At 43.4% G+C, this 15,481-nt stretch overlaps 2 protein-coding genes across 2 annotated transcripts; both read right to left on the reverse strand.

Annotated features, from left to right (window-relative positions):
- Positions 1-1,152: 1,152 nt before the first annotated feature.
- pgm5 (phosphoglucomutase 5) lies at positions 1,153-13,024 on the reverse strand. Its single transcript, XM_061279844.1, has 11 exons — positions 12,613-13,024; positions 10,851-11,013; positions 10,607-10,753; positions 10,385-10,510; positions 10,110-10,300; positions 9,108-9,262; positions 7,023-7,138; positions 4,480-4,615; positions 3,843-4,026; positions 1,777-1,914; positions 1,153-1,606 (listed from the first exon to the last, which is right to left on the reverse strand). The coding sequence occupies exons 1-11, from the start codon at positions 12,868-12,870 to the stop codon at positions 1,517-1,519; spliced, it is 1,704 nt and encodes a 567-aa protein (XP_061135828.1). The 5' UTR covers positions 12,871-13,024; the 3' UTR covers positions 1,153-1,516.
- A 781-nt stretch (positions 13,025-13,805) lies between these two features.
- On the reverse strand, positions 13,806-15,293 carry foxd5 (forkhead box D5). Its single transcript, XM_061279299.1, has one exon. The coding sequence runs from the start codon at positions 15,183-15,185 to the stop codon at positions 14,247-14,249; it is 939 nt and encodes a 312-aa protein (XP_061135283.1). The 5' UTR covers positions 15,186-15,293; the 3' UTR covers positions 13,806-14,246.
- Between the last annotated feature and the right edge of the window lie 188 nt (positions 15,294-15,481).

The following is a 15,481-nucleotide window of genomic DNA, read 5'->3' on the forward strand; positions in this document are numbered from 1 at the left end:
CAAGAGTCCGAGACGTGTCACCGGTGTCCAGAGGCAGATCCAGAGGACGTGCAAGTCCTAGATGGAGTTCAGGTAGTTCTGAGCCTTGTACCACCACCCTACTGCAAGGACAGTACGCAAAGCCCGGACTGCACGTGGAGCTGGGAACAGCCGCCACCATATGAGGGTACTGCATGTGTGACATGCGGAGGAGAGGTGGGTCACCATGGAGCGGGAAGATGTGGTGAAGATGTATGTTCTTTAGAAGTGGACATCAGCACAGAGTTAACCAGATGAGATGGGTCCATGGAGAGAGACACCAAAGAGTACATGGCATTGGATATTCTTGTTTTTTAATTCATATCTTATGCTTATATCACTTATTTGTTTTTATGTACATATCCCTTTTCAATTGGTGATCTGGTTTCAATTTAAGTTATATCTTAATGGTGTAACATAACTTAATGTCACTAGACTAACTTAATGATTTCGGTTCCATTCAATCTTTTGACAAAGACATTTCAGTGAATGCATATTGTATTTAATATTGACATTTGAATATGTTGCACAATAATTACATCTAGTGTAATTGTTGTTTAGAATTAGTATTAGTTCATTGGAAGAAATTTGTTGGCTCCGTTTTTTTCTTCCAAATTCTGACAACAACAAAAATACAAATGGAAGAGGGACATACGGCATTTTGTTACCTGATTTCGAGACGAGAGCGGCAAAACAGATATTTTCTTGTCAGTTTAACCTATTTACATTTCAACAATATGACCTGTGGCAATATATTAGAAATAAATTGGTGTTAACTCTAAATGTTTTGAAAAACAGAAATGCTTTTATGCTTGATTGACCTAAGTGTTGTGAAATATATAAGCCCTGATGGTCCAATAACAAGTGGCTGCTTAATAAATCCGGCCAGACATCCACACAAAGATTCACTGGAACATCCTCAACTCGTAACCACGGCAATCAGTGTGTTTATGGGTTCCGTTTCGCAATGTCAATTTCAGTCCTTGTAAAGATTGACTCTTCTTATCTTGACGCAACAGCCTTGAATACTGTTAATCAAGTATTAAGAACCAAAATTAACACATTTTGAGTGGGTTGCTATTAATGTGCGATATGAAATTTGCAATCCCGTTCTTGATATAAAACTCAATCATACTTATTTCACAAGGCTTTATTAGCTGTGATGCATCGCCTGCTCAATTTTACATTCAAGTGTTTTATAGTGGTGCATACAAACAACATTAGGGGAAAAAGTGTCTCCGCATGAAGTTGGGTAAATAATTCCCGATAGTTGCCAAACCAACTCTGTAAAAGACAAATAAATGCACATGCGCATTCATTAGACATTTTTCATCCATAATTCAAAAACTCCCTGTTGCAGTTGTTATTTGATGGTCGCTTTTAGGGAGAACAGTCTATTTTTAAACTGTATAGGCATTCCTGGAAGGCTGTTTTCTATGCACTTTCTGACTGCATTAAAATGTGGTTTTTTTTGTTTTTTTTTTCATTTCCTTTACACTCATGTGATCACATTTGGACCGCGACGTCCCGTCCTCTCGTGGATGTTGGAGATCTTGAGCGCGATGGCAATGAGAGGACCCAGCACCACCTGCATTGAGCAACACACAGCTTGGGACCAAAGTTGACAATGTGATCTGAGTCACACACTTCTACACTTTAATCTACAGAGTCACATGAAGGTGCAGACAGACATAATATTATAAAATCTGTCATTTGGAAAGCAGTGTCAAAAGTCATATAGGTAAACACATAGAGTACCTGCGTCTCTCTGCTATGTCTCTCAGGGTCTCTCTCAAAGCTCTCTGCATAAATGCGGATAATGGCGCCCATGCCACCACCGCTTCCGCTCATCCGAAACACCAGACGGGATGCGTCACTGAAGACAATTCTCAAACCCTGGGGGGGCGGGGGAGTGCAGTTACTTTGGTTGTCAGGTTTTTCTTTTTATACATTATATATATATATATATACTTAAAAACAAACCACAGTGGATCGGGGCATCTTCAATGTGCAACAGCAGCAATCATTCAGTAGATGTCACAAGAGGCACACATTCCTTTCTTTATTCCTACCTCTAATGTAGGTTTAAAATTTGCAGCGTATATCTACTGGTCAGCCTGGAGGTGAATAAATGGGACTGTTTGTCTTAAATGAGTTTGTTCACTTTTTATTTTATTTAGTTATCCTGGCAGGGATGGCTTTCATACTGTTGACGAAATGTTTAAGAATCCTGAGAGAAGATTAGCTGTCGTCACGGCGATGGGCAGTGGAACGACTGGGAATTTGATGTCACACAATGTTTTCAATAACTTTAAAGCAACATTTTTGTCTCACATGTCTACACTTCCATGGTCAGTTAAAATAGGTTTGTTTATTTGGAACTACCATCCAGAGAGTTTTGTCACGACTCGTCCCCGGTTGCTTTATTCTGTCAATATGTTACCATGGTTTCTGTTGGCGTCGCCCCTCCCCTCCTGTGTTACCTCAATCAATGTAATCACAGTCACCTACCTTGTGTTATCTGTCTTGTATTTAAGTCCTGTGTGCCCCTCACTCCGGTCGGGTCGTTTATGTCTTCACGTTTGATTGTTCTTGGTTCCTGTCTTTGTCAGTGCTGTTTCGGTTAGCCAGTCTGTCGGTCGGTCCGTTAAGTTATGTTAGTTTTCCCGTTCTGTTGGTCTTGTTCCTTTCATCCTCCCTTCCAACTACCTTTTCCCTCAATAAACCCTGGTCCGAGCTGCATTTGGTCGCCCAGCTCCATTCCGATCCGTAACATTTTTGCCTTAAGACTCATGGATTGTTTTATAGGTGGCCTTGATGAAGCGTCCAACTGCTGTTGTGGCTGCATCTAAATCAAATGCTATAACTTATGCCTTAAGGCCCAGCTACTGATATTTAGATGTGCAACACAAATGTGTTGGCATATACGCGTGTGTGTGTTTTTGTCTCCTGGAGAGCAGAGGCGACAGCTGATATAATTCTGGCCTGGCAGGAATGTGGGTTACAATAACACAGTGAGAGCAACTGGGCACGGAGGGTTTACCAGTGAGGGTAAAACCACATTTTGGAGGAACTGTTACGTGGTACCACTTTGTTCTCATCAGCAGCATGATTGACGCTCTCCTTGTTGCTCTATAAAACTGTCGCACAAAGTGGCAGGTTGTTGGTATGCGTGTTTGGGGCCAACTGCTAGTATGCACAAAGCGGAGTACAGTGCGTGTGTGTATGTGTCAGGCATGTGGCAGGGTGGGGCAAGTGTCAGCGCCAGACGTTTTAGAAGAGCCCCAATGGAAGTCAGCTGGGAAAACTTTAGATGGAGGACAGGGGAGCATACAGGAAGTGCGCACAAAGTCCGACTTCCCTAAGTGTGTGTGTATGTGTCTGTTTATGGTTTAAAATGGAAACTCCACCATCTTATCCAAACATGGATCTCCTCAGATGAACCAGAATAGGGGTGGTCTGTCTCCAAACACAACAACGAGCAGGAAGAGCCAACCTTACCACAAAGTCACATCACAATTTTGTATGATTAAAATGATTGCACTTTCAATGCAAATAAACAGCTTCAAAAAAAGTGGTGAGCTGTGATTGGTTGTGGCCTGAGCAATTGTGATGTCATTTTCAGATGACAGTAAGAGGCAAAATGGCCACCCCTGGGATGGATGAAGATTTGCTGCTTAATTTATATTCTAAGAGAAATTAGAGGAATAATATGGAGTTGGACAGTGCTGTTTTTTTGGAAAAAGCTCATTTGAACAATATTCTATCAGGTCATACAGACAGAAAATGATTTTCATTTCCAATGTCACATGATCCGCGCTCACCTGGTTTCTTGCTACCGTTCCATCCACCGGGTCGATGTACTCAAAATTATCGGCCCGCTCCACATTGTACATGTGATCGCCAACAGCAAACTTCTGGCTGCTGAACGCTTTGTCCAAGATGACCGACTCCAGATCCCTCATCAGGTAGAAAGCGGCACGGGGATCGAGGCCTTCATAGTCAAACCTGACACAAATGAGAAGATTTGTGACTTCAAATTTGAGCAGCATTTCTCTACATGAGCATAAAATAGTTTTGCAGTGGAATATTTTCAGTCGAAGTAAAAAAAATTCCACCGCAGTGCCATCTATAGGCTTTACGAGCGCACTACCTGACCAAGGCCACTGTCTTTTTTTTTATGTGTACCAAGTGCGGGAACACAAAAAGCTGCTGCAGCACCAATCGTCAATGGGAACATTTACTCTCATTAGTTTCTCTGCCGCTCACTGGGGAGACGTTAAAGCAAGAGCAGCTGGGAGGAGAAGAAAGAGGAGTGGACAAAGGTGATCGCTGAGGAGCTATGTTTGGCTTCATCCATACAAGGGATGATGACTTGCAGTCCAACAGACTTGCTTGTGAGGCACAAATGTGAAGTAAATATTTTAAGACGTGATAACTCTAAGCAAATGTCGCGTTTACCTGCAGAAGTAGTTGCGTCCAAACTTGGCCCAGTGCTCTCGGACTATCTGCTCCACGCTCTGTTTTTTAGCGGCCATGATAGACAGCCACATCAACACTGACCATAAACCATCTTTTTCACGAATGTGGTCCGAACCTGGCAAAGAAAATACAACATTCTGATGACAATCTTTAAATTCAGTGCTTCCATCTTGGATACAATATTTGCAGGAAAACATAAAAACACAAGGCTATGGAGTAACCAGTCAACCAGAATCCTAATGGGTGCTGCTGTTTTGGTTAGCAGCAGAGTTCAATGGTAAACACTAACATATAAGTGTGAACACTCAATGTTATGAAATGAAATAGTTGGTCATTATGTAGTCTGTTCCTGATAATATAAACGCAGATATATCTACTTGAGGGAAGTGACTATTTTAAAGAAATACATAAGCTAGCATTTTGATTTCCAGGACTCACTTTAATGATGGTCATTATAAGACAGAAGGACTTGTCTGGAATTTGAACCCGAGACCTCTCACACCCAAAGCCAGAATAATACCCCGAGATGCACACACATGCACACGCTATGCTAACACCCAATGAAGGCATTGGGGAGCTATTACGTTGCCTCACGTGGACAGCTGCACACTTTCTGTTAGGAACACACTGACATTTTAACAAGAACCAATGTGTGAGCAACACTTCCCTAAAAGGGCGTGGAGCGGAAAAGGACCACATGAAAAAAAAAGACAAATCTCTCGTACACTTGGCATAACCCGCTCCCTCCCTCTCTTGTTGATCCTGAGCGTCTGTGACTGACATCTGTTGGGAAAGTGACAGTCGCCAGTGTTTAATCCCAGTCTTGCTGTCTGTCTGCCTTTGTCTGGGATCACATAATTCATCAGATCCTATTATCACATGACAACAACCTAAGAGACTTCTTTGGGGTCATAAAATGTACCACACCACATGATGATAATTATAAATGATATTTCCAAAGCTGCAATGACAGCGAGTTCGCAAAAAGGGAAAGTCACGTCCAGTTGAGATGATTTACTGCAAAGCTCCCCTTTGAGCTGTTTGGCCTTAAAAGGACAGACAAGCTCCTCTGAGTGCTCCTTTCACTTCTCTCCTCCCAGCAGTCGAGTTTGCGCTTTGCTACACACTCGCGCACCCCTTCACTTTCCCCTTGTCGTCTCTAAGAAACAGAGTTGGAGGCAGGTAGACACGGCAAATGTGTGCCTCAGCGGGCCTTGTCTGCGTGTTGGAGTCATTCAAAAGGAGCTCCCGTCTCCTTTTATAGCAGAAGAATGGGGATTATTTACACAGGCAGCCTGGGTCACGGCCACAACATCTATTAGGCGGCAGTCAGGATGCATTCATCCGCCGGAGAATGATCGTGTGTTCAAGAGAAAATACAGAAGAGGGAAAGAGTTGTTAGGACCTTTTAGTTGGACTTCTTCTCAATCGCTAAAAGACAAATTGTACTCTGAGGCGAGAGTCTTGGAACATGTTGTAATATCAATAATGAAGCAAAAAACATCCATTGGAAATCTTTCCTGCCAAAATAAGCAAGGCTAGCAAATAAGTTGCTCAATGTGTCCTCACAAATATCAAGTGGCAAATTGTGCGAGAATAAAATCCTCCTAAATTCACATGAGAATTTTTATTTTTCCCGCGGGAAAAAGGTTTCGGTGCTCTGCAACTGCACAGACACTAAAAATGATGTTCGAGAACCAGCTTGGTCAGCTAATATTACAATTAGGCCAATGCTGTACTGATTACTCAATTAATTTGTGTACAAAAAAAGTAACAATCTTGTGGGAATTGGCTCCTCTGTTTTATATTAAATAATGTGAAAATTATTCTCATAAAATAACGTTGATTAAACATGTTAAATTAATCACAAAAATATGTCAGTTCTCAAATTATTAACTTTTTATGGGGGAAAAAAATCGGATTAAATTCCTGTGAGAACAGAGTTCTCTGATTGCAATAGGTGACATAACACACTCCACAAACTGCTGTATTTCCCCACAAAACAGGAATAGACAATTTCAAGTAACCCCAGAGTGCCCAGTGCAGTTGTTCTTTATTCTGTCTATATGTTACCATGGTTTCTGTTGGCGTCGCCCCTCTCCTCCTGCGTTACCTCAATCAACGTAATCACAGTCACCTATCGCTTGTTACCTGTCTTGTATTTAAGTCCTGTCTGCCCCTCACTCCGCTTTCAGATTGTGGATGTCGTTCTTGTTTCTTGGTTCCTGGTTTTCTGTTCTGTCTGTTATCTAACCCTGTCGGTCGGTCAGTCCCGTTGTTTTGTTAGGAAGATATGTTAGTTTGCCGGTTCTGTTGGTTTGTTCCCCTCCTCCTCCCTTCCAACTACCTTTTCCCTCAAACCCTGGTCCAAGCTGCATTTGGTCGCGCTGCTCCATTCCGATCCTGACACCTTTCCTACTATCTCAAGTGCTTACCACTAAATGAACTTGTTCTCATGTTGGTCAAATCAATGTCTTAACAAGAGTTGTTGTATCTTGTTTGTGCTTGAGTAGATGCAGTACCTGTCCCGAAACTTTCCTCGCCACAGAGGGAACAACGGCCCGAGTCCATCAGGTTTCCAAAGTACCTCCAACCGGTAGGAGTCTCGTACAGTGCCAGTTTCATGAGTTTGGCTACCCTAAGAAGATTACAATAAAAAAACAAATTTAGTTTTTGAAGCATGTGTTTATGTGCCTCTTCTGGCAACCAGCGGCCCTTGCTCGTAAAGCGTTACCGTGAACTTTTAAATGAAGCGCAGCAAATGTTTCATGACGAGCCAATAGGTCGTCCACTTTAATAAGATAAATGAACAAAGTCGGTGAACCTTTTAGTTCATGTCGCCTTTGAAAGTGAGCCGCGGTGGAAAGGAGATGAGCAGTTGTGTGTAGGTAGACCAAACTGAGAGTGTATAGTCATACTTTGTCAACAAATTGTGGTCTAAGAGAGTTTATTTTCTCAAATGTAGACGAGGGCTTTTTGGCAGAGGGCCTTTTTGATTTCAAACGTACAGTATTTTAGAACATTAATGTGAGACCATCTTTATTACGGCGCAAGGAACTCGCTGTACAAAACGCAGTATTCATTCAAGAGATTGTTTGTGCCTTGGTAAGTACTGCTATTTTGGTTAGCAATAGAGTTTAAATGACTTCAGCAGTGCACCTTTGAAACGTTTGTGATGACAATAATGGAAGCCTGGGTTTTGGTTGGACGCCCCTGCCTCTAGGTGGCGGTAATGCTCATTTCAAAGTGTGTGCTAGCTTCTACTCACAATAACCTTTTTCCTCTTCCACTCAATCAACTGAATGTGTCACTGTACAAATGGGCTCCGATGAGAAATGACTATAATAGTTGAAAGTTATCTTCTTAAAATTTCGAGATGCAATACATGGATATGCAGAGTAAATTAATCATAGCATGCACAAATAAAGCCCCCAGAGTGCCAAGTGCAGTTGTTTACAAGAGGATGGGATAAATGACCAAATAAGAGTAAACCAGAGTTGTCCTCAGGGATGTGAAAGCTGGAACGGAAAGCTTGACATTCCGCAAAGACAAAAAACATATAATAACCCTAGTTTTCCCATGAGGTTTTGAGGCCCGAACCAGCATGTTTACACCCAACACAAACACAAACGTCCAGGTTACTAACATCACAATCTGCTCAGTACATTCAAAGGAGTAACAAGTAGAGAGGTGAAATATTATCAGCTTTTGGCACTGACTTCATATTTGGCCAAACATAGCATCCAGTGACCTGTGTGCACTGATGAGAGATCAGCTGAGATTTAAAAGCTTTGGTCTGGCATTTGGACAAAAAAGCACAGCATGCTGGAGCTTTACTTGGAAATGGGAGTTCTTCCTCGACTCCAATATTGGAAGCCTGATATTAAATTGCGACGAAGCACAACTCTGGTTGAGGTTTAGCAGTTGTTTGTCAAAGATCTTTTTTTGGTTAGATAATCGCTTGGAGGGAATTGTTGCATTGTTTCATAAGCACAGGGGTACCTTGACAAACAAGGTACCTGGGCTCTACTATTCCTAGTCTTGTTTTTTTGTAAGATAAATTTGGCCATGAAAACACTTTTTTTTCTCAAGAAGGTAGCAGCAGCAAAGTAGAGAATGAGTACAACACTGCAGCCTCCAGAGTAAAGAGGGCTCATCTACCTTAAGCATGTGTATTTATTTTTGACTTTCCTACTCGCGTATCCTCAAACAACCCACAAATTTTCACTTAATCTTCACCGACATCTAATATCGTAAAAATGATGATGAATAACCGCAGCAAGTTGAATTTTGATCAGCTCAATGTGGCAAATTCTAAGCTGCGCTTACCACCCCCCCCCCCCCCATTCCCCATGCACTTTTGTGGAACAATTTTAACAGCCCTAACTTTAGCGATGGCACCCATTCACGAAATGCCCCCTGCTCTACTCCACCCTCACATAACACGTCATATTTATAGGCTGTGAGTAAAAGTGCATATAGTATATGTGCATGTGAGTGCTGGAAGGGGGTTACATGGTCGCAAATTCAGTGTGAGGTCAGTCGTCATCGGAGAGTCCCTGAAATAAATGACACCACTCAGTAAGCATAGCGCTTGTGTGTTGTACCTGTCGAGGGCAGCGCTGGTGGCCATACTCCTGGCGAAGCCCTTAACTCCCAGCTGGTGGAAATAGGGCACAGAGGAGAGGTTGGCGGCCATGATGGCGACCGAGTCCGACGGGTTCACGAAGAAGGCATTCTCTCCCAGGATCATGTAGCGGTCCTGATAGATATCATAACATATATTTTACCACCTTAATAAAGCTGAGTTCACATTTGCAGGCCGCATTCACACTTTCATTTACACATAGAGACAATTACAACAACATATTTTTTGGAATGTAGGAGTTTGCCAGATAGCGATGACAGTGTTACATAATATCTTACAAACACCCTCGCTAATCACTGGGTCGGTTTTGATCCTGATGGGAGCTCGTATGACTTAAATCCCCTGAAGAGATCATTTATTCACGACACAGTGCGCTGACCATTGAACGACTTGGTGAAAAATTTGAGCTACTTATTGCATTTTTGCGGCCTCAGAAACTTTTTTCCCCTGAGATATTTATAAGTATTTTTTATCAAAGTAATAAAACAACTTTTCCTGTGTACTGAAAAATGCAACAGCTGTATATTTTTTCAAGCAGCAAACACACATTTTTTGATAATGAGTCTCGAATGTTTTATCTTCCCATTTGTCATATTTAAACAGATTTTATCATGTGTCTCTGTCTCATGACAATAAATAAATATTACTAACACTCTTCATAGCAATCCATCAGTAAGTCAAAGATTTTACCATAATCATCCTTCTCTCTCACACAAGCACTGTGACTCCCTAAAAATAAAAATTTGGTGGAGACTCCAATGTAGCCTTCCAGACGAGTGTGTGCGGGTGGCCGTTTTAGCGGGAGCAAAAAAATATTTTTAAACCACTTTGTTTCTTAAGAGGTGGCAGTGAGTCTGCGTAGTACCAAACAGCTGTTAGAGTGCCCATTATCTTGCCACACCGCTTATCACCCTCTATACCGTAGCCGTTAGCATTTAGCAGCCAGTTGACCCAATCTCACCCCATCTGCGTCAAAGGCAGCGCCCAAGCCAAAGTCGCCTCCTTTCATGCCATCCACCAACGAAGAGGCATACGTCAAGTTCGGCTCGGGGGGCCGGCCCCCGAAGTCCTCCATAGGAACGCAGTTGACGGCGGAGTTAGCGGGGGCCCCAAGCTCATCGCATAGGATTCTACGGACATAAGGGCCCATCACTGTAACAGCAGAGGAGATGCCGTTAACGCTGACAAGATGCTCAGTTGGCTTTTATCACGAGACGATGATGACGGTGGTCTCACCTCCATTCATAGCGTCGATGCATATCTTCAGCTGCCCTGGTCCGGTCAGAAGACTTTTGATGGCGCTGAAGTCAAAGATGTTTCTTAGGAGTTGGAGGTACACCTCCACAGAATCCACAATCTCCACTGGAAGCACAGTCAGGTTTTACACAAAGGCATGCTCCGTTACTGTACTTTTTACAATAAGTATAATTTTATAACTGTACATCATGACAAGTGTACCCCGAAAAGGTTTGAACTTATTCTCCAGGTCAAAGTCTTGGCGTCCCAGTCTGGACAGATCGATGCGGAGGTCAGGGCAGATGGCGTACTCTTCGAGTGTGCGGCTCACCTGATGGATCCTTTCCATCACCGTGTCTGGAGATGGGCCTGTGGCACGAACCCAAAAGCAACCAAGGAGCAAAGGTTCTTACAAAAACGAGAGTCTAAACAAGAGGTTGTTTGACTGGCCATATTCCTTCCACACCTCCGTTAGCCACGTTAAATTTGATGCCAAAGTCTCCTCCGGGACCTCCGGGGTTGTGACTGGCCGTGAGGATGATCCCACCGATGGCTTTGATCTTCCTGATGATGCAGGAGACAGCAGGGGTGGACAGGAGGCCATTGTGGCCGATTACCAGGCGACCGATCTGCACAGCACAGGTACAAGACCCACATGGATGTTTCTCGAAAAACAGCGGTGTGTCATCAACCACCTTAGTAATAAATACTGAGATGGTAAATCCAATTTCACCCAAATAATGAATGTATCAAATTCCATTTTTCCATTTGTTTGTCTATCACGTCTTCATTTCGGAAAATTGAATCATCCAGAAGTCATTTGTTACCATCAACACAATTTGAAGGGCGCGTCCGAGCTATAGTCACCACATATGAAATGTTAGCTTCTCCTCATGCCAAGTGGAGCCTCAATAACACAACAGAGGGAGCCACACTATTTATAATTGTCTGCGGTATATAACCCGGTTATGGCATCAGCATCCTATAATAGGCGTTTCCTCACCAGAGAGGCCTTTGTGGTCCTTAGCATGCATAATGCGTATGTTAAAGGAAGATATGCGGCACAGTGTCGGGACCATCTTGACTCCTGTCCACTCAAAAGCTCGACCAAAGAGAGAGAGAGAGAGAGCTGAAGAGGAACAAGACCGGAAAATAGAGCAGGATGGATGGAAGTGCTGATAAGACTGACACTCAGAGACATTTGGCACCAAAACAAAATCAGATTCCCTTCAGATGTTCCCTTGGAGGCGCTCCAAAGCAATTATGAAGATGTCAGAGTGGAGCAGTGGGGATTTTCTTGCTCACTTCCAGCTTTCATTCTTTGGAGAGCTGTCAAGTTTCCTCGTGTTAACACAAATAATTACTTAATCGGATTCTTTCCATGTGTCAAAAGTGATGCAGCAGCCGCGATTGTAACACTGGAGTCGGATTAACAAGCAACTGCCTCGGCTACCCATTTTGCAACTCCAATTCAAATGCAATGGGACTTGGACTGTGGAGTGAGCCAACTTGCAGTTTATTTTATTTTTTTAAATTTTCTTTTAATACAAACAGTCACTGTCAATTTTTTTCCTTTGTGACTCAAACTGAGTTTCTCGTATTTGCACACAAATATCGCAGCCGGCAACACATGCGGTCAGAGCACACCATGAAACTTTGACTCAAAAACCCATATTTTTTATATGTTGACACTTCTATAGTCACTACCTTCTAGGAAATTCCAAAAAACACCATCTTGACAAACACCGTCAGCATCATTCAAGTTATGACACTGTAGAAATGCTGTTTCTCACCAACATTAACACCACACCAACCCAAAAATATCGCTCACTTGTATATTTAATATACTACAAAATTGCTGATTTATTCCGCTGTCATCGATTAAAAAACTTCAACGCCGTCCGATCACAACACAGCGCGCTCACGCGTCTGACCATCCGGGCCAGCCGAAAAACCAATAGGCTTGATACTTTAAAAAAACAAACAAATGATTGGTTACATCATCTTCCAAATCAAATATCTAAATGATCCCTAGCTGCCCTCAGCATTTGAGAGCGGAGAGTAGGGCTTGATTTTTCACAAAGCCTAATTTTATACGCTTGATACAATTTCAACTTTGTGTTTTTAAAGTTTTGTATTCAAGATTGGTTTGCAAACTAAAAAAAAAAAGTTTATTGGGAAATCTGGCTGCGGGTTCCAATTCCAAAACCGCCCCCGCTCAAACTCACCCCGTTGGCGGCCGCCATCTGGACGATCACCTCGATAGCCGCCCGGCTCAGGTAGCGTCCGTCGCTGCCCACCACCATGGTGCAGCCCTGCCTGTCCCGGAGGTCAATAGAGGACAGGACGCTCTGGATGTAGTTCTGGAGGTAGTTCTTCTTGCCCTCGAACACGGTCGTCTTCCTCCGGAGTCCGTTGGTACCGGGCCGCTGGTCATCGAAGGGGGTAGTTTGGACCGTCACCACCGGGATCGGGCTGGTCTCCATCGTCGAAACGGGAGAGGGTCCAATAGTAAAAAACCAGCCGGAGAAGCGGAAAGCGCTTGGCACGGAGACCTCGTCACCGGAGAGCTGCTACATCCCTCGGAACAGAGTCAGCGTGACAGCTCCCCTCTCTTCCTAATAAGCATGAACAACTGACACTAGAGGGGGGAAACAGAGCACTGGGAGGGTCCAGATCACAAATAAAAATAGACTCTGACTGATGGCACTGGACAGTTGGGACTGGACCAAAGAAAGACAGTGAAAAAAACTATGCTTGAATACTCAATTGTATACCGTTTTATAAGTTATAGAAAGTATTATTAAGCCTTTTTTTTAACAACTTTTGATCAAGTTGTTATCTTAAATCTTTTAAACATACTTTAAAACATGCGCTTGATATTGCTATGTAGCTGAATACTTTAATTGAGTGTTTTTCTTCAATTAAAAAAAAAAAGTTGCGCAGCAATATTTGGTCAATAGCGCCATCATGTGGGCAGAATGGGGAAAATGCTTCACTTGCGCCTTACTACTGTATTCTTGTGACTACTAAGCACATACTGTCCTTCCATAATAAAGATGACATTCATTTCACTAATATTACTATTTTACTTAATATTAGACAATTTAGAACAGAGGTAGAGAGGAAGATCCCTTTGATTAATGAAACACAATTAAAAACAAACAATTTTTGCTTATTAATTTTTGTACTCGAGTACAATTCACTGCTCTTTTTTACTTTTACTCAAGTAGAGTATTCAAGTATTCGTACATGCACTTCAGTAGAGTACTCAAGAGTGTGAGTACTTTTGACAACTCTACAGACATAACTAAGCAGCAACACAAAACTTTTTTCACAGCTGTAATATTTATTTAGAGGGATAATTAAAAAACAACAGTCCTTCGGTACATTAAGCTTCAACTAATCAGTAGAGCACATCAAGAAAGCAAATTTTCAAATTTAAACACCAGATGCCAGCTCAACACTTTGTAGATAAACCATTGTTATTGTTGTCAAATAAATACATGTAGAATAATGTTACAGCGGCTTACAATATTGATAAAGATATACTACCAGTCAAACGTTTTGAAACAGTTTCATGTTTTTACTTGAAAGTTGTCTTCAAACTTTTGAACTGCCAGTGTACTTCCAGTTGGTCAAGATGGCAGTGTTTGAATTTTTATTTTTTTTTATTTTTTTTACAAAGTAGATGATAGCCTCCTTGATGTAAAAGATTCGAGTAATACTGTCCAAAGAAACAGAAATTCTTTAGTCAACATAAATATCATGCAGTTCAATTATTTCTTTAAGAAATGAGAAACACGTGTCTTAAGTATGACACAAAAGATCACACCAACATAATATTATTAACAACCACACCTCAGCACTGTGGGTATGAACGTCTTAGTTGTTCACTGATGAAAGGGGTGACACTCAGCATGGCAGGGGGTCCAAAATGAGTTCTTGGGTTCTGCAGGAGTGTGGGGACCAAGGGGGACGCATGGTTTGACATTAAGCGTGGGTAAGCAAGGGGATACTGATGTGGACCCCCATTGGTGGGAGCCGGTTTACTCATGATCGAGTCTATGCTGAAGGAGCACTTGCCCTGCACGCCCCTCATGGACTTGGTGTTTTCTGTAGTTCTGACCTCTTTTGGTCCGGTGGACTCGCTCCGAGATTGCGGCAAAAGGTGATAAGACGAGGGAGTGGGCATCCTGACGCCGTCCTGCAGCGGCGCATAGCCCACAGCGGTCGCGGTGACGCGCCCCTGCACCGGGTACGGTTGTCCAAAAGGCCGGCAGCAGAACACGAGTCCTTCCTTCCCAAACTGGGGTGGATTCCTCTTAAATCGCTTCCTGCGCCTTAGGAAGCTGCCATTGTCGAACATGTCCTCCGAGGCCGGGTCCAGGGACCAGTAGTTGCCCTTGCCGGGGTTGCCCGGTTCCCTGGGGATCTTAACGAAGCAGTCGTTGAGCGACAGGTTGTGGCGAATGGAATTCTGCCAAGCCGGGAATTTGTCTCGGTAGTAGGGGAACTTGTTGCTGATAAAGTCACAGATGGCGCTCAGGGTGAGCTTCTTCAGGGGGCTCTGTAGGATGGCCATGGTGATGAGAGCAATGTAGGAGTAAGGGGGCTTCACCAGGCTCCCCCCACCGGCCTTCCCGGAGCAGAAGCCGCTCTCGCTTTCCGTCCCCGAAGAGTCGGCCCCGGAGCCCAGGTCGGCGGGCTCCGGGTCATCCTCACCCACGATGTCGATCTCGTCCTCTGCCAGAGGAAACTCGGTGTGTGGGGAAGATTCAAAATCGCCGGAAAGTGTCATGGCAAAAATCACAAAGGTTGAAAATCCCCCCCGCAAATGAAGCACGACGCGCCGTGCGTAAAAACCCAAACCACTCGTGCGTTAAAGTGCATGTGCTCGCTCGTCCACCTCAGCTTTGACCTGGGGGAAGAAGCTTTATAAGCTGGGAGGCTTTTGCCCAGCAGGGTAGACCCACCCGGGTTGGGGGTCCGTTGGGCCTATCACAAGATCCCCTTACCGCAGCGGGGGCCAAAAGAGAGCGAACAGGTGGGGGGAGTCAAACTACTCATGCACACGTTAGATCATATTTAAATCTC

The sequence above is a fragment of the Syngnathus typhle genome, linkage group LG5, assembly GCF_033458585.1.
Source record: "Syngnathus typhle isolate RoL2023-S1 ecotype Sweden linkage group LG5, RoL_Styp_1.0, whole genome shotgun sequence".
Classification (NCBI taxonomy): Eukaryota; Metazoa; Chordata; class Actinopteri; order Syngnathiformes; family Syngnathidae; genus Syngnathus; species Syngnathus typhle.